The sequence below is a fragment of the Micropterus dolomieu genome, linkage group LG17 (assembly GCF_021292245.1).
Source record: "Micropterus dolomieu isolate WLL.071019.BEF.003 ecotype Adirondacks linkage group LG17, ASM2129224v1, whole genome shotgun sequence".
Lineage (NCBI taxonomy): Eukaryota > Metazoa > Chordata > Actinopteri > Centrarchiformes > Centrarchidae > Micropterus > Micropterus dolomieu.
Genome location: NC_060166.1, coordinates 31,131,292 through 31,154,806, shown reverse-complemented (window position 1 = coordinate 31,154,806; position 23,515 = coordinate 31,131,292). Strand labels below are relative to the sequence as shown.

The 23,515-nt window shown below is 39.6% G+C and overlaps 2 protein-coding genes across 4 annotated transcripts in view; both read right to left on the bottom strand.

The window, feature by feature from the left end:
• Positions 1–6,544, bottom strand: part of mtus2b (microtubule associated tumor suppressor candidate 2b) — a 29,826-nt gene extending 23,282 nt beyond the window's left edge. The window contains exons 1-3 of one of the 3 annotated variants that reach the window (XM_046073508.1): positions 6,391–6,544; positions 5,831–5,996; positions 1,843–1,936 (exon numbers count right to left, since the gene is read on the bottom strand). The gene's annotated coding sequence lies outside the window, so the exon portion shown is untranslated. Of the gene's footprint in view, positions 1–1,842; positions 1,937–5,830 lie in introns of all 3 variants that reach the window. The other 2 variants (XM_046073510.1, XM_046073509.1) reach the window with 2 other exon arrangements.
• A 241-nt stretch (positions 6,545–6,785) lies between these two features.
• Positions 6,786–23,515, bottom strand: LOC123985706 (high affinity cationic amino acid transporter 1-like). Its single transcript, XM_046073511.1, has 12 exons — positions 23,384–23,515; positions 14,790–15,204; positions 14,540–14,698; positions 14,258–14,429; positions 14,019–14,152; positions 13,716–13,938; positions 11,811–11,950; positions 11,000–11,102; positions 10,212–10,417; positions 9,958–10,109; positions 7,322–7,430; positions 6,786–7,240 (listed from the first exon to the last, which is right to left on the bottom strand). The coding sequence occupies exons 2-12, from the start codon at positions 15,157–15,159 to the stop codon at positions 7,068–7,070; spliced, it is 1,941 nt and encodes a 646-aa protein (XP_045929467.1). The 5' UTR covers positions 15,160–15,204; positions 23,384–23,515; the 3' UTR covers positions 6,786–7,067.

The window sequence follows — 23,515 nt, the reverse complement described above, 5'->3', positions numbered from 1 at the left end:
ATATGATTTAACTAATTTTGGAAGTTTTAGACTGGGCTTTCAAAGGGAAGATAAAAATAACAAGGATACAATGAACAACTGGGGGATAGATGGTCAGTTGTAGAGTTGTAGAGTAGAACAAATTACACCAAAATCTGTTTTACCCTACCTGTCCTACTTTTGTGAGTTAAATTAACATTGCTCTTACTGTGGATTTAATGATTTTCTGCTTCAGTGTCCTGACCCATGCTGGATGAAATAAAAGTATTACAGAGATAATTAAACTTTTTAATTCATTTCAACCTCTTTCTCTTCAAAATTCTCTGGAGAGCCGAGTGTCACAGTCAAGCCAAGAAAGAGCAGGATACTGCTAGTCCTATTGACTGAGAGAGGGCAGTGCAGGTACCCTAAGTGACTGAAGTAGTATTCTTTACTTCCTTTACCACCCCACTTGCCATGTCCACCTACATGGGACATACCGTTCTACTATATATGCAGGCTATCAGTATGTCAGGCTCATCCCTGCACTGGCCCTGTCACTTTCATCCCTTTGTTTTTTTCCTTTTTTAATTTACGATCCCTGGTTGTTTTTCTCTCATGTTTTTCCTGCTGCTGCAACAGCTAATGTTCCTTCGTTAACGCACGTTACTGCACGAGGAAGATTGAGGAAATGTATACCCCAAAAACATGCCTCCCTGAGCATGTTTCCCCATCCCCCCTTTGTACGGCAACTCACCCTGCCACCTGCCTCCTGATATGCAACATGATGGCAAGACCTTTATCAGGGCCTCATATGAAAGCTGTGCATCTTTGCACTCGTGTGTGTCTGCTCAATCAACTTGTTTTTCTCAGTGAAACAGCAGCTCCTTCAGTTTTAGCAGTCATATATCTGAAGCAGAGCACAGATCAAGACCTTCAATTGTCCACCAAGCTTCACTTGATGCTTAAACTGGAATCCTCATAAAATATTGAGGATGGATGAAAATGGAGGCATTGCTCTCCCTCTCATTTTAACGCTTCAGTGGCCCAGACTTCTTTGTGTAACCAACCAAAGCTCACAGACGATTTTCTGTTGTTGTGACTTAAGCAAAATGGAACGTATGTGCCTCTAAGGCCTAAAAGCGATGGCACACTAGGTGCAGAAGAAACATACATGCTGGAATAACCTTAACGTGAGATGCAAAGGTGAATCTCCCCTATGTTGGCTATATGCACAACTATGTAATCTCAATATTTTCAAGTTAAATTAGTATAATCACCAAGCTTTCACAGATAATTGAGACCTCAGTGTTGTGTCTGTACTTCATTGCCACATCTTACATAATGTAACAAATATCAGGCATTTTGGATGACTGTGGTCACTCAAATCTCACCAGCAGAAATCTGTCACTTTACCATTACTGATGCTCATCTATTAAGCTCATGCTGCCATGTTCTTCATTTTATAGTTTCTAAATATATAGTGCATCTACACACATAACCCCAAGACAGGAAGAAAAGAGGAGACTTTGATGCTTTTAGGACAGACACTGAAGCACAAATAGAGTTTAAAGAACACAATCCAGGGTCTGACCCCACTACACACCCACAAACGCACAGTCTGGGGTGAGCCCACATAGCAAGGTTACGTTTTTTATATCTTCACGGTATGCAACAGCTACATTGGAATTTGCACTCCTGGAAATAATCAGCCAATGACTAGAAAAAAACGTTAATACAAACACCACCAACATCACCATTATCCGCATTCCCTCCAGCAGACGCAGCAGTGTCAATAAATCCAATTATCACTGCCTATGCGAGACTGAGAGGGAGAGACACAGAAAACACCCACCGTCCCCGGTGTGAAATGTTATTCCTTACCGTTCAGAGTCAGGTAATCCGCTGGAGAAGAGCACCACAGTGAAGTGAAGAAGAAGCAGGCAGCTCGAGCCGTGATGAAGAGTCTGCAGCATCGCTGGTAAACAGGGAGGAGAGGAGAGGAGAAGAGAGGAGAGAGGAGACTCAACGCCCATGTCAACACGGGCTCAGGTCGCCCCCTGCAGGTGAAATCATCTATTTCTTTTCCCTTTATTAATTATTTCGAGCTACATGCAGTAACACAGTGGCATTCGACCGGGTATACAACAAAAAAAGTGGCCCACAACAAACAAAAACATGAATAAAGACAGTGTATCCAACTTTACTTCTAGATAGACACGAGCTTTCTTTGTATCATACACACCGTATTGTATTTTGTACACACAATTCCATTATTATTAATAGTAATAGTAGTAGTAGTAGTATTGGTAGTTATATCTGGAAAACTAAACATTTACACACTATGCTTTTCATTCAAACTTTTTTGTCAAATACATTTTCATGACGTATAAATAAATAAGAAATCATACTGAAATATACTACTTGAAATAGTGGGAAAACACACATAAAACAATTGGCTTTGTCATGCGAACCATGTATGTAGCCTCGATAATTTCTCCTAAAATCAAAGACAATGTCTGCGGCTTTAACTTTCAGCATTATTTATTTACAACAGAAAAAAATACCACAACTCACATCAAGACAACACATGCTGAACAGCTGACCTTCACCACACGGATACACTGTAAATTAGCAGTACTATAAAGTTGAACTAGCTTTACATAAACTATTGGAACCATTATTGGTTTCATTAGCAGTTGCCTCAGTCCACATTTGGGTCTTTCCCCTGTATTCCTGTTACCTTAATTATTTGCACGAGACGCGGCATGAAGCCTCACATGAGTTTTAATGTAACTACAGCATCCATAACAAAAGCTTATTTACTTGAAATAATGCTTGATAAACAATTTTATAGATAAAAGCTGCCGGGTGATATGGTTAGAGGCAAGTGAAAGTTATAATATGGGCAGTAACCTCAAATCTACAAAATCAAAACTGTACACAAACAAAAGACAAAATGTCTAAAACAGGTAATAATGCATGTGACTTTATAATAAAACAAAACTTATGTGATGCACCACCATATCGAACATCTCCCAGTTTAAATAATAGCTATTTAAAAAAACAAGCTAGTGGACAGAAACACTTTCTGCAGCGGGGTGACAATGCTGCTTCAATGTCTTGAAATTCAGGTACATAAACTGTGTTTATTTACGACGTAGTACTAGTATTTTAAACTTTACTCAGTGTTGGGCAAGCTACTTGGAAAATGTAGTGAGCTAAGCTACTAGTTACTCTACATTAAATGAAGCTTCACTACACAGAAGCTACCCTTCTAAGCTTCTTGGCGGCTCAATTTACCTTAACCCACTGAGGTAAAATGGGCCATCGTCTGTGTGTGTGTACACACACACACACACACTCACCTTGACCCCCCCCAACAGTAATAATGGTAGTAGATATTTTATTTACAGTGAGTATGGCAAACTAGAAGGAAGTGAGAGGAGAGGAGAGAGGGAGAAGGAAAGAAAGAGGAAGTGAGAGGAGGAGGAAGGATGAGCAAATCACCTTGCAAAGTCTGCAACACCCACTATGGTGACCCAAATGACCCTAAGGCTACGTATGGGTAAAATGTGATCCATGTTCTGCCTGGTTTCATGAGAGCTGTGTTGAAGAGAATGGTATCGGTGATGACGATGGTTTCATTGGCAAAGACTGTGTTTGAAAAATGTTTTCATCACACACACATATCAGTTATTAATTTTGAATGTGGATTTTTGTAATTTGCACATTTCGTTCTAAATCTGTTGTACACACACACACACACCACTGACATCAGTTCACTGATCTATGCTGTTCCAAAATTGACTTTAATTGCACATTTGAATATGTTTGTTTAATGCAGTTTAAATGTTATGTGGCTGTGTAAGCAATTGTGTTTTAAAATTGATAATAAATTACTATTTCCCTTTGCAGTTTGACTGGCCCATTTTACCTGAAACTGCTCATGCAAAAAAAGTTGGCACAGCGTATTTTTCCAGAACTGTAGGGCCTAAATAATTATATTTTATTACATAATTTCAACACAAAATTATTCAAAACATTAATTATTAATCATAAAAATACATGGAAAAGGCATATATGGTATTGTATTATTGTCCCAAACGATTTACCAAAAAGTGGCCCAATTTAGCCGATATCACCCTGATAGCCTAGTTTATACTGAACTAACTTTATTCCACAGTAGCAATAGAAGAAAGACTAAAAACCTGCTCCAAACAGTGCGTGTGTGCAGAGAGCTAAATCAGACACACAAACTCTCCTTCTTATTGCCATATCATTGCAGCTAGCCTAAATGTATTTACTCATGCAACAAACGGAGAACCACTGTTGTTTGTATAAATTACGCCAACTTAATTATCACATTAATTAATTATATATTTTTTATTGTTTTTTTATGTGTGAATTCATGCTCGCAACATTACAGCCTAAACATTCATGGCAATGGGCGTGGGGGGGGGGGGGGGGGGGGGGAGAGAGAGAGAGAGATAGATGTCCTCTCATGGAAACAAGTTTCTGCCACTACATATCAAAGTTTCCACCTTACTAGAGGAAGAGGTTTCCAGGCTGGACCCTGATCCTTCTCCAAAGAGGTGTTAAAGTAACTATCACAATAGAAAGTAAACTCAAACGCGCGTGTCTTTATTCCCCTGCAGCAAAGTCGCAGGCATCAGCCCAAGGATCGGCACGTGATGTCGCCGTCACACGCTTCTGCCGGCTGCACAAACAGGTCCGTGTGTGGCGGTGGTGTCACTTACTGATACCTTCAGAAAATGTAGCGTTTGTGGAAGCTACTGCGCTACTCGGCCAATAGAAAAGCTTCGTTACTGAAAAGTTATTTGATTCAGAAAATAGCGACGCTACCACAAATCTACTGAGAAATGTAGTTAAACTTTTAACGGCGCTATTTGTAGCGACGCTACTGCCCAATACTGACTTTACGGTCATTGTTTTCAGCTTTACAGGCTACTTTAATGTCATTATTAGAAAAATCTACAACAACTCTGTGGCAACATTGTTTTGACTCTGCCTTCAGGTTACATCAATAGTTTGTTTAAATGGAACATAAAGAGCAAAAACTATTTCATTAATGTTCATTTTTAAAAAGGGAGTCACATAGACTAGATCTCTCACGCTCAGATTTTAGCTGCCCTGGGAAACTGCACATACAATGAGCTGTCGCTTCTATAAAGATTAAATGTCTGACTGGCAGAGTCACTTTCAGATATATCACTGTTTTAGGTACACAATTACTGTTGGCACAGTCTGTTTCTGAAAATACAGTAATGACCTTTGGCTTTTCAAAATGAAAGCAAGAAAAACAAGAGATCTATAATCCTATAGAAACTGCAGTTGTTCAATTATCACCTGATCCTATCACCTTATTCTACTTCATCCCATTCAGATGTATGTAAACTAAAGTAAAAATGGACCTCTAAGGTGAAATTTCTCAGATTATAAATAGCCTATAAACTTGTCAAAATCCAAAGGGTGCATTACATAGACAATATACCATGTTGTGATTGTAGCCCGGCTGACAGTGACTGTCCTGTTTATTTCTCCTTTTTACTACCATTCTGTTTTCCCGTGTTTTGCCGGCCTCTCTGTCTCTCCTCTGCTCCCCCTGCTTGTGTTCTTCCTCTCTCTCTCCGCTCCTGAGCCCAACAACACCTGCACCTCATCAGCAGCCTCATCGCTCCATCTCTGCCAGTATATCAACCCCGGTTCTCCACACAATCGCCGCTTGATCGTCGTTGCTCCTGACCTGTTTCTACTGCTTAACTCAAGGTCCTGAGAATCCTACAAAATCTATCCTGTTTCCCCTGTGATTAACCCTGTCTCTCTGTCTGCCTTACCCAGGTTCACTCACCTCCGTCCACCGTCGTGTCAGCTGGGCTCGCCTACCTGCCCTCTCGCCTCGGCTTCCTCCACGGCGTCCTCCCGGCTGCACGAGGCACCCCGGAATCCACCTCTCCCTCAACCCCTTTTTTCCTAATAAAACCTGTTTCAATCTGAGCGTTGCGTTTGGGTCTGCTCTGTCCAACACACAACAATACCATACGCATTTCATAATTCTAGCTTGTGATAGAGCTATATCATACCTCTAAAGTTAACATTCATTTGGGTCATAGGCACTTAAATACATCCTCTGAAGTATCTTTGGCTAGTTAAAATAGTGCAGTTTGCTGATGGCGGTCCATGTGGAAACCATTAATTAGCTAGAATACAAGTCTACTAACATCAACCCTTTCACACAGATATACTGATCACAGTAAGTACCTTACCAAATTCTACAGAGCACCATGGAGCATGTATCTGAGTTATACAGTTAATGTAAAAAACAAGCACAGATTTGTGGTTTCTATACAGTACATTTTCTCAGAAGCAAAGTATCAACATCCACTAACTTGGACCTTGAGATAAACTTACCACACAAAAGGTGCTGACGATATAGTGATATCCACAACTGGGTTTGAGAATGATCTGCTGATTGTTAATGCAGTTAATTAAAAAGGTGTGAAATAAAGGGAATTAAAAAAAACATTCTCCCATGGAATTTTGATACAGAAGCCGGCACTGTGCCCCCTAATGCGGCAAGAAGAGTGACAAACATTTCCCTGGATGTCTGCTAAACTCTTGCAAAAAAAAAAAAGCTGATTCATTTAATTAAAAAGCTATGTAAAGTAATTCAGAATGTATTTTCTTTAAATAGCCCGCAAAATAAAAACAAAGCCATTTCAAGCTAGGAGAGCAGTATATCTGAATGATCGTCATCATTCAGATATACTGTGGATTAAGGAACCAAAGTAAAGTTTAACAATAGATATCTGTAAAATAGATGTCTTTAATAAAACTACTTGGGCGTTGCCTTTGGTTGCTGTCCACAGATTTAGTTGTGTTTAGTGAAATTGAAATTTAAAGTGAAAAAATACTTTTTAGCTTGAAAATAAAGTTTTCTGAAATTAAATCTTGTTTTTCTGATGTATGGAGATTCATAGTCTTTTAAAATTCTTTTTACTTTATGCAGACAAAGTCTCCATATGCCTGCACATGCCTGGATTTGTTTGATCTGCAGAACAAAGTGGATTAGTGAACCTCCTGTTTCCTCAAGAATCTTCATCATCATCTCCAACAGCGTTGTGTGTGTTGTGTAGGAAGGCTTCCTTCTCTGTGGCCATGGGCTCTCCCTTTATCGTGCAGGCTGGCATGTAGGTGTCAGACCTGCTCAACACTGCCTCTGCACTGTTGCGAATACCATAGCCGAAGTAGATAAAGAAACCTACAAATGGCGAAGACATTAATTCCTTTTCAAACCACAAGTACAGTACTGGAGATATTATTTGACAATGACCAAAAGTACCTAAGACCATCCAGATGGCAAAGCGCATCCAGGTTCCTTTGTCGAGCTGCATCATCAGATAGACATTGATGAACAAACTAGTTACTGGGACAAAGGGCAGCAGGGGAACCTGTGAAGAGAGAGTGTGTGTATTTATCTTTTCTAAGACCGTGATCAAGGAATTTTCAGTCCTTTAAACTACGTAACCTCCCTTTATGTTTTGGTATATGAAGATATAAAGCAAAAGAAGCATTTCTGTACGTACACTATATTGCCAAAAGTTTAGGGTCGCCTGCCTTTACATGCACATGAAGGTTAATGACAACCCATTCTTAATCCATAGGGGTTAATATGGAGTTGGTCCACCCTTTGCAGCTATAACAGCTTCAACTATTCTGGGAAGGCTGTCTAATGGGAATTCTTGACCATTCTTCTAGAAGCACATTACAGAGGTCAGGCACAGATGTGATTTCATGTGGTCTACCACTTCGTGGCTGACTTCTGTTATTTCCAATCGCTTCCACTTTGTTATAATACCACTAACAGTTGATCATGGAATATTAAGTAGTGAGGAAATTTCACGAATGGACTTATTGCACAGGTGGCAACCTATCACGGTACCACGCTTGAATTCACTGAGCTCCTGAGATCGACCCATTCTTTCACAAATGTTTGTAGAAGCAGTCTGCATGCCTAGATGCTTGATTTTTATCCACCTGTGGCCATGAAAGTGATTGGGACACCTGAATTCAATGATTCGGAGGGGTGTGCTAAAACATTTGGCAATATAGTGTAGCTTGACCACATCACATATGTGTTTTGTATTTGCTTATTAAAACTCTCCATTGAAGCTACAGTAGATTGTGTTTGCATTGCTTTAAATAGAAGACATTTCCCCAATAATTAGCCTGTGTTACTTGGTAAAGATGAATTTTATATTTGTGCCAAACCAAAAGCATGCCAAACATCCTAGGTTATTTGGTATTTTTAAGGCAGCCAGTGTGTTCCATTTCTTTTCTTTCAGCATTTAAATGTTTAAAGAGTCTGAGTGCAAAACTATACACTGAAATAAAAGTGAGAAAATGTTCACTACGATGGCACGGAAGTTCATGTCTCTACAGGCTGATTATAATAATCAACTGAAATGAACAGAACTTTGTAAATAATCCACAATTATGTTAAGTACATGTAATATGTAGCTGTTGGGCTAAAATATGTGCTGTCGTTTAGCAGGTTAGGACAAATAATAAACTCCAAAGAGAAGATCCTCCCCTCTTCACTAGTCATGTTTCCATCATAATTGTCATGCAAATTTTAAGTGTACTTTTGAAATGTCGCAAAAAAGAAAAACAAGAGAAATTGCGAAATATGTGCGTTTAAATCAACTGGTTTGGAGCGAATAAACCGGCAAGCGTAGTTACGCCAGTAGCTGACGTTACACATGGTTGTAATAAGCAAGACGTATGGGTTCCAAACCAGAAACAAAACCAGTCACATAAACCTGATGGCCATTGATCTTAGAAAAATGGAGAGAGGTCCTTAGAAATGTGTTTCAAGCGGGCAAGTTGCCAGACATGTCCTTGCACATTATGGGAATATCTGGTGTTATGCCGAGTTTTGCATGCCTGCCAAGAATTGCATGCACCTCCAAATAATGCTTTTAAATGCTGTAATATTCATTGAGATTCAGAAAAAATATGCGGTGATATCCCAGTTTGAGGCGGCACCGTGGTGCAGTGGTTAGCACTGTCGCCTCACCTTTCTGTGTGGAGTTTGCATGTTCTCTCCGGGTGCTCCGGCTTCCTCCCACCGTCCAAAGACAGGCGGACTAGGTTCATTGGTGACCCTAAATTGTCCTTAGGTGTGAGTGTGAGCATGAGTGGTTGTTCGTCTATGTGTGGCCCTGCGATGGACGGGCGACTTGTCCAGGGTGTACCCTGCCTTTCGACCGATGCCAGCTGGGATAGGCTCTAGCCCCCCGCGACCCTGTACGCAGGATAAGCGGTTGACGATGGATGGATGGATCCTGGACCTGTTTGATCAGTGTGCAGAGCAAGGTATCTGAAAAGGACCTTTAAGAGATGAATGCATAAATCGGCAGAACAGATGACCTGCCAATATTTGCATCCACCTCTTTTCTCAGCACAAATGAGCATTACCAGCCGCGAGGTGCATGAAATTCTCAGCAGGCATGCAGTCGGCAGGACGCCGACTGCAGAAACAGCTGATCAGTCATGAGTTACAAGTTTGCTACGTCAGAACTTATTCGGAAAAAGTGTTTCCATCTCCCATTTAGCGCATTTACTCTTTTTCGACAAAGGCAAAAACACCTCAAGCGAGTGTAAAAACTTTTTTGCAAAATTAAGGATTTTTTGCGTTTCCATCAACCTTTTCTAATGCGATACTTCAAAATGGGCATTGAAAAACGTTGATGGAAACACGGCTACTGTTTGCTTGTTAATGAACTCTGTTCACTTTCACAGTTTACACTTTAACAGCAGTTCAACTAAAATTAAATTGCTTGCTTTTAAAAGGCCTTTTTTTAAATAAACATGTATAAAGAAGGGGCTAGTAAGTTACACATCACGCTTATCACATTCTGACAATATATTAATTATTGTATGTATGGCTGTGGAAGAGTGTGAGACAACACATACCTTAAAGGCAAGCTTGGTCTTGCTCTGTGGCTGTCTCCACACAATCAAGGTGAGAATCAAGCAGACCACCATGATAGTACTGAGGACAGACACTGACCAGGATGCCAGCCCTCCATGAACAGCTACAACACTGAAGACACACACCAAAACACCTGGAGGGAAAAATAGAACAGTAAACAAAGGTGAATCAATAACCAGATAAAATGTTATGGCACTTTCATCCAACTTTTCTCTGGGCTTTGTATATGTCTCACCAAGTACACTGGTGCAAATGCTGACTGCAAACCCGGACAGAGGGGACGGCTCCGTGTTTGAAGGGTAAATTAGATTCTTGATGGTGAAGCGATCGTCTGGTTGTGGTAAAATGTCAATGTTGCTTTCGTTAAAAGACTCAGCACTTTCGGGTTCCTCCTGAGTGTTGGCCATCTCATAGGACACACTGGGTTGTTCAGGCTGGTACCTTCAGACGGCAAAACAAACAGTCAAAACCATACTTGAAAACTGCGGGACTCTCAAAACTGCGATTTTGTTTTGCCAAGCACACAAAAGGAGACCTAACCTGTTAAAAAACACTGCATTGCATACATAATGATTGGTTTAACAGATGTTTCTCTCTAGTGAATATGCTACACTTGATTAGGATGATTCAGGTCTGTAATCTAATTTGGATGACACCTTTTAGTGAGGCTGGAGGTCAGTAGTAAGTGGGAATATTCCAAAAGAATATCTCTGAATTATTAATTAATTATATTTAACTTTGATAAATTCTCAGTGGCTATTCTTATCCTCAAAGACTCCATGATCCTATGTTTGAAGACTGCATGTTTGATATCATCGGGGCAGCTCAGATCAGTTGTCCAGTATCACATAGAAACGGAAACTGTGAGTGTCACACTTGCACACACATTTAGAATGATTAGTCTCTGACTGGCGATTTCCTTCCCAGTGAGAGGATGTACTAATTTGGTGTTATTCAGCCTGATAATCCTCAAGTGTCCTGTGAACCTTAGACTGGAAACATAAGCTGAGAGATGAGGAGCACCTGAGGACCAGCACACAGGCAGCCACCAGAGTGTAGGCCAGCAAAGTGCCAATGGACATGAGGTCAACCAGGTCTTTCAAGTCAAACAGGAAAGCCATCACAGCTGCAGGACACACAGGAGAAAAATACATGTCAGCAAGATAATAGACTTCTTCAAAGTAATCCAAAAGGTTAAACCACAACTTAATGCAGATATTTTATTTTTAGGTCATTCACACTTTTAAAATCAATAATTTTCAAATTATTATGGTACAGTTCTATTTATTTACAACCGTAGGTGATTTTGCCTCCATCCTCCTTCCACAAGATAGCACTGTTACCTATGGCCTCATCTCAGCTACCTACCAGACATAAGCCCTGACACCAAGGTGGAGATGATGGGCGTCTTCCTCTCGCTGACACGTGCCAGAAACGAGAAGAGCAGACCATCGCGAGCCATAGCAAAGATAATGCGTGGAAGCGGAAACATCGAGCCAAGGAGACTAAGCGAAGGATGGATAAAGAAGGAGGAGGAGGCAGAGGTGTTTAACTTTTAAGGAAAGTTAGTTAACTCTGGTTTCACACAAGGACTCAACTGCAGCCATTCTCAGCCCGACATCCTGGTAAACAATACAAGATCCTTTACTTAGGATGGTGCTGCGTCAGCTTTGTACATAATATAATTGAGGAAGAAATATTATTTGCGGGATCTGTGTTTAATGACTATCTTGGTTTTGGTTGAGTGCTTGTGGTGAGGAAACATGTACCAAGAGTGTCTTTAGGGTTCTGATCAAAAGCCCAAACAGTTAGTAGGTTTAGGTTGTGAGCTCACCTGCAACAGCACCTGATGTTACTGTAGCTGTTAAAGGGGTTTTGGTTCGTGGGCTGACGTTAGCCAAACATTTGAAGAGCAGGCCATCTTCTGCCATGGCCCAAATCACTCTGGGCATTGGGAACATGGAGCCTAGTAAACTAGTACGGGAAAAAGAGAAAAAAGCATGCCGTGCAAGTGAATGCACACAGTTACAAAATATAACAGGGGACTGTTGTCACAAAGGGGGAAGCACATTACCTTTTAAAATATTGTTTGCTGTAGCATTAAGATTTACCTTAACTAAGGGGCACAAACCATGAAAACAGCCTTAGACCAAAAATTTGTCAGGGGTGTCCACATACTTTAAGGCCAAAAGTCCATTTAAGAATGAGCATCAAAAATTTGCTTAGGCTATATAATATTCAGTAAATATTGTCCGCTTATTATCTGCTATAAAACAATGTATACATAATACACATGCAAAAAATACCCACAACACATAATTCTATGTCCACATTTTTGGAAGTAAAATTAGTAAACGCAACAAAAGGCAGGGATTTCCTAAAACTTGGTATTTCAAGTTTGGGCGTGGTTTTGCAGGATGTAGCTGCTCTGAGTGCACATTCCACACTGGAGGGTGAGTTACGTTAGCACTGTACTATCCAGTCATGCTAACATTAGAGTGTGAAAACATGTGTCCAATATCATTATTTTGGTTTGATGATAAGTTGGACTGAATGGCAAAGTATGGGCTGGTTTAATTTCAAAACCATGGAAATTTAGGCAACTACAATAACACACGGATACAATATGAGATCATTTTATTTGATGCATGTCAAGTATGAAGCCATGCAGAATATACTATTCTTGTTTTCCTATCATTTCTATATTTGGTTTTACACCTATGTACTATGTATGATAGAATGCCTAATAAGCCATTTGGGCTGGGCCTCTATCGATACAAAATACTACACTGATATAAGAATACAGACATCTGAGTAGATTTTTGCTGTTGGACATAATTTAGTCCATCTGAATGTAAATATATTTTAGAACTTATTAGTTGTACATATTTTCCAGTATAACATTATCATGGTCAATTTGAGAATTTAGTTAATTTTAGTTTAACAGTCAGGTAAAACTCATTTGAAAATCTGGAGGGGTCTAGTGATGGTTACAGGTGTGCCAGCAGTACAAGGAGCAAAAAGCTCAATGTATCTTCATAAATCGATGATCAGAAAAAATTTAATAAAATTGTCTCTGTTTCAAGTTACTATTAAGAGTGAGGTCTCCTGTAGGTTTAAACTCATGTTAAAGCAAAGATTAGCTTTATAAATCATATTTTAGGTTACAGTTTTGCTAGCTTATCCAAAAAGTGACTAGGTGAACCAATGCAAGCCGACGAGAATGCGCCTCAGGCATGTGACACTCACACATGACACAGGATTGCCTCCGGGTGAAATACCAAGTGTTTAGTGAGTTCCACTGCAGGTATGACTGGAAGCGTGTGAACATGAATGTAAACAATGTGGGTTTCTAACTGTCAAGAAAAATCTGCTTTGTAAATGAGGTAGGAAATGCATTCAACACTTTTGTTAGACTTCAAGGATACACACAATGCGTTTCAGTGAGTAACGCTGAAAGTAAAGTTTTTTAACAAGAAAACTCCACAGGCAGCTTTAAATAAGTTAAGTAGTCAGTCTCAGCATTTCATAACATTCAACTAGAAATAATCACTAAATTTACTCTCAATTGATTAGTTCTAGAATCTGTCATCAAGTACTTAAATTAACAAAACAGAATATAATACAATTCCATATTCAGTGTACTGTACATGAATTATTAATTTAGGAAAAAAATATGCTAACATTTAGAAATCCTGTACAACTTATCATGCTGAGAGGTAGTAGGAGAGCCTCTTACCTGGTCGACAAGGCACATAAAGAGCCAATGGCCACTGCATAAGTGGCTCCCTCCCAGCCCACATACTTAAAAGCAACTGGCAGTGGGCTGTTCTTGTCCAGCAAGTAGTAAGGCATCATCACAGTGAGGGCTGCAGAAACACCGAAGTATGCCACAAAACAGATAAGCAGCGAGGCCACAATTCCAATAGGAATGGCCCTCTGTGGATTCTTCACTTCTTCTCCTGAGGAGGAAACGTAACTGGAGATGTCAGAGGATAAGGGTTATGTGTATCGATTACCAATTTAATGTGTTCCCTCTTACCTGTAGTGGCAATACAGTCAAACCCTACAAAGGCATAAAAACAGGTAGCAGCACCCGAAAGGACTCCAGTCCAGCCAAATGGCATGAAGCCACCATCACCAAGACTTTCTTCTGATGTTAAGTGATCAGACATACTGGAAGTTAAAGAAAATTAACATTAACATTAAGCTTCTTCAAAACACAACTCTGGTATATCAGTAAGAACATTATCCATTTTGGGAGCTCTTCATTTCACCCACTTAAGGCTAGAGTTGCTGGTGGCATTGAGGATTTCTTCAGGGTTCAAGTTCCAGTTTTTTAGATTTCCTTTGACCAAACCAGATATGACCACAAACAGCAGCACCAGTACATTGATGCAGGTGAATATTTTATTTATCAAGGCTGACTCCTTCACTCCAAATGCAAGCAGTCCTGCAAGTAGTTAAAAAAAAGACAACATGAAAGACAAAAGCCGAAAATAGGGAAGGGTTGGGGGGTGGGGGGATAAAACAAGAGAGAGATGCATCAAGGCTGCTCCTCACCTGTCAGAGTGATTATGATTAGGACCGCAAATATGTCTGGATACTCTGCCAGGAAGCCCGGGGCTTTTATTGTCATGTATCGTCTGCAGAATTCCTCAATGTGCCTTCCAATCAGCTCATCAAAGGTTGCACTCCATGCTCTGGCCACACTTGAGGTTCCTGTGCAGAGGAAATATACAATATAAACCGGACATATACAATATCTGGTCTAGCAGCCAACTCCTTTCCTTTCTTTTTTAAAGTGTCTCACCAATGACGTAAGAGAGGATGAGGTTCCAGCCTGTGATAAAGGCCCACAGTTCTCCAACTGTCACATAGCTATAGAGGTAAGCCGAGCCAGTTCTGGGGACACGGGCTCCGAACTCGGCGTAGCACAGACCAGCGAGGACTGAGGCGAGGGCAGCGATGAGGAAAGACAGAACGATGGCAGGCCCTGAGCTGTCTCTGGCTACAGCGCCAGCAAGCACATAAACTCCAGCACCCAGCGTGCTGCCAACGCCCAGGGCCACCAGGTCAAACGTGTTGAGGCATCGAGACAAGCGGGAGTCTTCTGTGTTACAGTCCACAACTTTCACCCGCAGGAGCTGCTTCCCAAAACTCTTTAATGTTGCCAGAATCATCCTGGCTGGCACTCTGCACCAAAGGCTCTACAGAAGATAATTTACCTGTTGACAGAACATGGCAGGAACGATGCTGAGATTACTATGCATGTCTAAACAGACAAATGAAAAGAAGAAAGAAATTGTGCTGTCCCATACGAAGCAACTCTTTTTTTCCGTGAGCTTCCAACTTTGATTTGATGTTCTAAAAATTAATAGCTAAGTTGATTAATACAAATCTATAATATAAATCTGACATTTTGTTGTGTTCTTTTTTTTTGGAACAAAAACTTTTGGCATTCACAGTAAATTCCTCTGCCTTCCAATCAGTGGTGGAGGACATTGCTATGAGCATTTTGGCAGTATCACAAAAATGAAAATGAGAACATTACTATTGGTGTATTTTACATGAAGAGCATTAACCCAATGTAATAAACTAGCTTACTGGTCCTTGCTGCGTAAATTGATGTGAATTAATTTACTTCATTCACGTCAACAATGCCAGATGGTGTAAGGAGCATCTGCGTCATACTTATGACTTGTGGAATCTGAGACATTGCACAGTCAAATTTAACAATGCTTTTGGTCTAAAGAGGTCTAGTACAGCTTCTTATTGGCATACAGTAGTATGCATTATATTCTGCATTCTTCATGATCCTTCAATATGTGGATCATACTTTAGTATGTAGGATGAACTATTTGGGTGCCTCTTCTGTTCAAAGAACTGCAAAAGCTACAGAGATATTACTACTTCCAAAAGATACTCTGTTCTCCTTTTCTGTCCTCTTATTTAACTACTGTTTTCATCCGTTTAGGTATATTGTTCCAGGTTAACGTGCAGGCAGCCGTAGCACTCCACCTCTGCTGAGCCTACTTGAGATATAAAAAGTTTGCCAACTTTTTGACAATGTGCCAATCGAAGTCACATGAAGGATATCTTCTTCAGATACTGTAATGTGAAATAATTAGGGGTGTTAGAAGATTAAAACGTGATGATATTTCTCAACCATGCTCTGTTTGGGACTGTGAGCTGCACTTCAGAGGCGCTATAGTTGTGTGTCACTTTTTTGGTGAGATTTCTGCCTTATAAGTGTTTTCAGTCAGTTTCGGTTTCTACCTCCTTGTCTCAACAGAAAGATAACGTAATGTACAGCAGAGTATTGGATACGTAGACTTTTAAAAAATGTTATGAATTCTTATTAAATATGATGTTATGCTCGTAGTATGTGGGATAGATTTTGAATGTGCAGAAAGTTTTGAACATGAGCAGATAAGCTGCTGAAACACAGGAGCTATTGAAGAGCAGGAGTTAATAACTGAATTAAAATGAATTAATTTATCATTGAATTGAAAAGGTGCCACATGCACATTCAAAGAGGTTTCTACCCCAAACAAAGACACAAAAGAAGAGCGAAGACTGAACCACACCCACATGTGTGTTGACTCAGCAGGGATAATATTAAATGAGAAAAGTTGATCTACAGGAGAAACATATCTGAAAGCAATACAGAATGCCTGAGATCCTTACTCTGTCAAAGTTACTATGAATTGTCACCTGCCTCCTGAATTTGAAATTTAAAAATAAGAAACATTTCTACCCTAAAGTGATGCAGAAAAGGCAGAAATTGGTGGGAAAAAAATCACCAGAATGCAGGAAATTAAGTCTTTAATGCTCAACATTTTCATATAATTTGGCATTAAAATTTCTTTAAAATAGTGTGTTAAAATCTTGTATCATCTCGTTCTGGAGTACCCAGTATCGTGTCTCGTCTTGTCTCATGAGCTAAATGTCTTGTCACACCCCTAGAAATAATGCCATATCATGATGATGACCTGGACAAAATGTATATTAAAAAGTCAGCAGTAATGGACTTGTCACATTTTACATCTCACTTACATAACTATAAAATATAAACCAAACGATGATATCATTTCATAACAGTGCTATCTGCCAAACAATAACATTAAAGTATATTGTAAATATTGCACAGGGCATAATCCTGGCAATCCAAGATCAAACTACAAAGCCTCGTTCAAAACAGCACAGCAGAGACATAGTAAGATCTGCCCAACAACACAGATAAGTACTCACTTTCACAACACAATACAGAGCAGGATCTTCTGTCGTCACCGATATACACAGTTACTATTCTTTCTGTCAACTCAACCACTTTTCTCCACAGTGTAGCTGTAGACTCACTTCCATTCAGCTTCAGATTAATAGACCTGAGGGAGACGTTTACAAGTGCTGGTTTGACATGTGACGCAGACGCATCTTGGCGTACTAACCATTCAGGTGTCCATCTCACAAATAGAATAGAGACATCACGTGGCCTGTGGGTTCTAGATCCACAGAGCAGCTGTGACGACATTTTCCCCTCGTGCACTACTGACTGACTCTAGCAGGATCTACTCATTATAGTCAAGTCATGAAAACAAGACGGCCAGAAAAATGACCCCAATTGTACTCTTTTATCTTACAGCTACCTTACCGCTGAAATACAGTAGTTCTACATAAAATAAATACTAATGGTTCATATTAAAAGACAATATAAATTGCTGTTTGCGAATATGTAAGACGCACAGAGGCATATTTCCACCACACTTCAGTAAATGAGGATGTGTGTTGAACACGCTTCCAAAAAGAAGCCAGGATTTGCCCAAGTAGGTTATGATGATGACCTGGACCAGAAATTTCACTTGGCCCACAGTTTGATAAGACCAACATGCAGAAACTAAAACAACCCTGCTGAATGTACATACAGTTGAAACTAGAAAGAACAAACTGCATCTAAGCTAATGTGTACCTAGTGTATTAGTCAAAAATGTGAACAGAAGAAAATATCTTATATTCTACGCACGTGAGAACATTTGTTCTCGAAATCGTTCACACCCCTCCACAGTGGCCAACTGTAGCATGCAGGAGATGTGACATGCAGAGACTGAGCTAAAAAAGGAAGGTGGGTGTGATAGGGCCCTGCCCTCTTCTCAGCCAATCATCAAACTCAACAGATGCTCATGACACACAGGGGTGGGGGTGAATTTGGAATAGAAGTATGTCACATGCTCTTCACTATTTGCCCTGAGGGAAAATACTTTTGCTCCTTTAAATGTCTTTTATGTCAGCTGGACAAAAATACGCATGGAGAAGACAGCAGAGTCATCAAACAAAACTTTAATATAATATATGAGTATAACCTCAAAGAAGCAAATTGGCTCAGATATTGGTTGGGCTGGCATAGACTGGACATTGGTATAATAGACATGTAGTACTGTAAAAGTATCTGTGGGGTTACAATAAAAGGACATTTTAATTAATTCTTTCCATGTAAAATAATGTAAAAGACTAGGGCTGAGCAGGGCTATGTGTGTGTCAAAATACCATTTTAAATCAAATATTATACGGCTACAGAGATGTCCTGGCCTACACATCATATTCTACAGACTTAAGAAAACATCTTTGTTCGGTACAAATCCTTACAAAAATCACCCCATAATCATTTAAAGAAGTTTTTTCAATGAAAAGGAGAAATAATTATGTAAAAATGAGCATTCCTCCTAATATCGCAAATCATATCGCACTTGCAAATTCAATTAATTCATTCAAAATTTTTCAGCACTATTAAAGACATTACATCCTGAAAATAACATTGACTCACTCAGTTAAGCATTAATACAGGTGCTGCATCCTATCTGTGTTGGCTGAATTCAAATGATACTGCAAGTGTTACAGCGATTTCATATAGCTGACGGACACCTGCAGAACCACCTGTGTCTGGGAAAACACATTTTCTATGAATTCCAGTATGCAACCGCACCTTTTTCAGATATGAGGTTTTCCCTGCATGAATTTAAAAAGACAACAAGAGCAGAGAGCCAATTCAAGGACCACTGAGCACTTGGCATGTGCATGAGTATTTAGCAGCACTACAAAAACCTGCCCTTTTGGTGTAGTAAACAAAGTGCCATGTTAGGGCAATCATTAAAACAAACAGCTTACACAAGCCAAACAAACTTTCCTTTCCAGGGATGTAGACCTAGTGACACTCTAGGGCCACATGGACCTTGCACTATTAAAGCCACTAAGGACAGAACATAAGAACAACATCAGAAAAAAGGAACAGGTTTTGCTATTTTTGCTGAAACATTCTTATCTTCACAGACAAAGGCCTTAAAGTGGGTTTTGAGCACACGTAATGTTTCTTGCCCTTGTGGGGAAAAAATTAGCCCATACCACTCAGACTCACATCATCAAATACATAACTATATATTATATACATGATCAATACTGCAGTGGTGGACTAGGAGAAGTCTATATCCTGCCCTTTGGTCATATACTAAATATTACCACAACTGTCATATGATAACTGTTATTCAGTATGTATAATCTACAGGGTTATATATAATACAGCCAATAATAGTATCATCCATGTTGTAGATTATGAGATGTTGACACCCTAGTTTAAAGCCAGGTGCAGTGTCAAAAACAGTCCCCCTGAATGCACTGTTAGAGCTCAGCTGACATGGCCTTGCAGGCTTCTCACTGACTGTGTTTACATTCTGTACCTTCGTCATAGTTTGTGAATATATGCAAGAATCAGTCACAGTGATAGTGACCGAATACAGCATCTACACCATAACATTCATCTCCAAAACATGTCTAATTTCTGGTTCCCAGATTTTATCTTCACACATATGTATGAGTGTGTTGGTAGCTAAGGTGTCTCTGATATGCAGGAACAGTCTGAGGTCGGAGATATGCGTCTGAAAACTAGCTGGTACGATGGCCATTATATTGCTCCAAAATATTATTAAAAACTAATAAACTCACATTTATTTCACAGGTGACTACACTGCCTTTTTAAAATACTCCAATAGTACCCAAACGGTCATAAAAATGTGTGTTTTACCCAATAAGGCACATAATTGTTGTTTATTTACTAAGAGATAGACTCAAAAAAGCAATGGAAGGAGAAAAGCCTGATTACCTGTTTTATTTTCCATATAATTCTTTTATTAATATTTTAAAAAACACAAATTTTTTAAAATCAGATATTCCTTGCTTTTGAAACTCGATTGGTTTCTCCTCTCTCATAAGTAGTGAAACCAAGTTTTAACAGGGCCGAGTAGAATCCCTAGTATAGTTTTCAGTAGTGGGTCGCGGTGCATCCGGGCAGGGCCCAAGTAGGGCTGAACGTTTTTCTCCGCTGTTTTGACTGCTTGTACCAAAATTGTACTGAATAATTTGCCCAATACTGCTGCTATATATGCCGCATAGATTTATATGCCCCAAAGCAGCAATCTACTGTTCCACACACCAGCCCAGGTGGTGGCAGTATGTTTGTTTGCCAACCACCATTAAATGCAAAAGAAGAAGAAGGTCAGCAGCAGAGTTTTAAAAAAGGAGATTCATGGCTGGAGGTTTACAGTAACAGGGTATATACAGGAATCTTGAAGTAAAATTCAATACCTTTTTAAGACCTTTTCAAGACTTTTTCAACATATCTTAAGACTGCCGCGCCACTTTGAGCTAACCGATTAAATCAGCCACACACCTTTAAAAGGGACATTTTTGAGTTTTTAAAAGGAATTTCAATATATTTATAACATATTTATTGTCATCAGGTTGTAACGCCACCTAACAATTTAGGCATTCACCAACATTCTCAGTTGCCTATAACAGCCTGTAATGGCCAACTGTTTTCTATGTGAAGGACTGGACAGATTTCCTGCAAAAAGCCACCGTCTTACATTAGCTATGATGTTTATGTACTCAACATTACAGCAAATCATGTGAAACACAGTGTATTTTTGTGTTTCAGTTGGTTTAAACTAGATAATGTGAGCTTGCCTGCAATGATACGTGTGATAACTTTAATCGACCACTTGATCAATACAACAAAATTCAAATAGGCCAGGAGGGAACAAAGATGAAGACAATAAACTGAGTGATGAATAACGTAAGTAGTGTAGGCGGTGTAGCACAGGCACAACCTGGAGGAGCTAGGCTAAATGACTCTATTAGTAAAGCCTAATATTATAACATTAAATTAAAAGTATATTGTTAATGTAATAGTAAACATTTAAGTTTGATATTAATAAATTCATTATGTTACTATATTAAATATAATTTCATATAATAGTATATAATTTACCACTAGTATAATATTAATTCAAATTACAGCTGTTTCAGTTTGGGGTTGTTTTTTATTCATTAACTTTGTGCAAGAAAAATGCTCTAGGCTACATGATAGTCTCCAACCTTGTTTTCGGGCAGGCTACTAACTCGTCAATAATCATAACCGTTTATGCAGAACAATGAGTTCAACATTTAGAAAGTTTGTTGCAGCACGCTCTATCCAGGCTGTTATTGATCTGTTCACAAAAAGTGACACTGACGAGAGCATCGGCTTTATGAAAAGTTGAATGTGTTTTAATAAAAGGCACTGATAAATTGCGGGCTAACGTTAGCCAAACCCGCACGCTCCTTGTATTCTGTCTTACCGATTCCGCTGCTGGCGGCGCATCTTGCTCTTGTTTTTCAGGAACGGGGCTGTTCAGGTGGCCACAGAGCGACTGGCCAACCGGGTTAAGCCCGTTACTCCTGATCGCCACTCCGAATATGTTTTGGACGATTAACATTGCGAGTCCGGCGGGGTGGGAAATTACGGTCGGTTGTATACGTAAATCTTTTTCCCGTTTGCATGGATCTATTTTTTGGAGCTTTTAAGAGTGAAATAGGCGCACGGAAGATCGCTGCACCAAACGTTACAGAAACGAATCACACAGTCGCTACTTACTGCCTGTCTAGTATTTTTGGCTATGCATTATAAATAGTACGTTCATCTACACTTTTAACAAACAAACTTTTGGACAAACAGGATTTTCACATTGAAAAGAATATCTTCTAATTTTAATACCTTGTTAAATGGCGATTAAGACTTTTTAATACTTTTTAATGGCCTTAATTTTCGCAAAATTGATTTATCATCTTTTAAGACCCCGCGGACACCCTGAGTAAAACTCCTGGAGCTACTTCACAATTACCGAGATCTCATGTCTGTAAAATCACTACCTGCTCTCCCAAAGGACTGATTTCCGAGATTTATACTTCATTACTCTGATTCTTCAGGCTATGACTCTCTGAAGCTGTTGTGGGAGCGGGATCTGGAGGTGACATTCAACCCTGTAAACTGGGACAAGATCTGCAGCGGGGTTTTTCCTAAATGTACTTAAATCTCTATAGATAACCAAAACTTTAGTGTCGCTATGTTTGGTTTGTTTATGATGTGCAAATTCAGAGGTTGTCGAAAGAATATAATTCGGTGTCTGCAAGGGATCTGCCCCCTAGCGGATTCAGGTTTAATCCACCAGGTACACGCAAAGTATGCAGGCAAGTAGGCCTATGTGAACAATGCCATTGTCAAAGCCTATGCATTGTTAAAAAGCAAGTATATTCAGGGCTTAAGTCACTTGCTTCTGCTTCCAACCTAACACACAAAATTAGCTCATCCAAGCATGCAGGAGAGCTTAAAACCGGTAACCATGATTATTATTTTTTTTTTTACTGTAGTTTTACAAACTGATAGATGTGCAATGTTTAAGGACTGTCACTATTTATAATGGCAGTGGTTTGAGATTTCTATGTTGAAAAACAAAAAAGTTACAAGATTGAAATGGGTGGTATAGCACTTTTACGACGGTCCCTAACTGTGCCTAAGTTACAGTGACAGGCGCATATGTTGGAAAGCATTCAGTTCTTTGCGCTCTTAACTGTATCTATGCTCATCTTTAGTGACTTTAACTTTTATCAAAACATTGAAACTTCTTCCTAAATTAGCTCTCCAATCTATATTACAAAATTGGGAGAAATCGAGGCTTTTCACACCGAGCTATTGACGGTAACAGCAGCGAAACCCAAAGAATTTAGTTTCACAAGGATTAATTAACTTCACTCTGGTTGTAAACGTCCCCACAAAACTAACTTACTTCTGATTCACTTCACAGTGTATCATTAGTGACAACTTCGAGCTGCTCTCTCTGCTACTTCAAGGTCTGCTAAAGTACTAATCTCAGATGTTGTAAATAATGTATTGCATCAGCCATTCCTCCTTTCAGACCATGTGCACTGCTGTTTCATTATCTACTGTTTGGGAAGTAACCACACTGTTGGCCCCCGCCTACAAAAAGCTGCATCCTAATAAAAAACTTTTTAACTATTAAACACTAACACTAAACATCTTACCTGCTTAATAAGACGCCATAACAAGCTGCCGACTCTTTCAACTCCTGACAATAGTCGCACGAAACGCTTTCAACAGCCTCAAACTTCTGACAGATGGTTTATTTGGGAAAGGACACACACTGCCTATGAAGG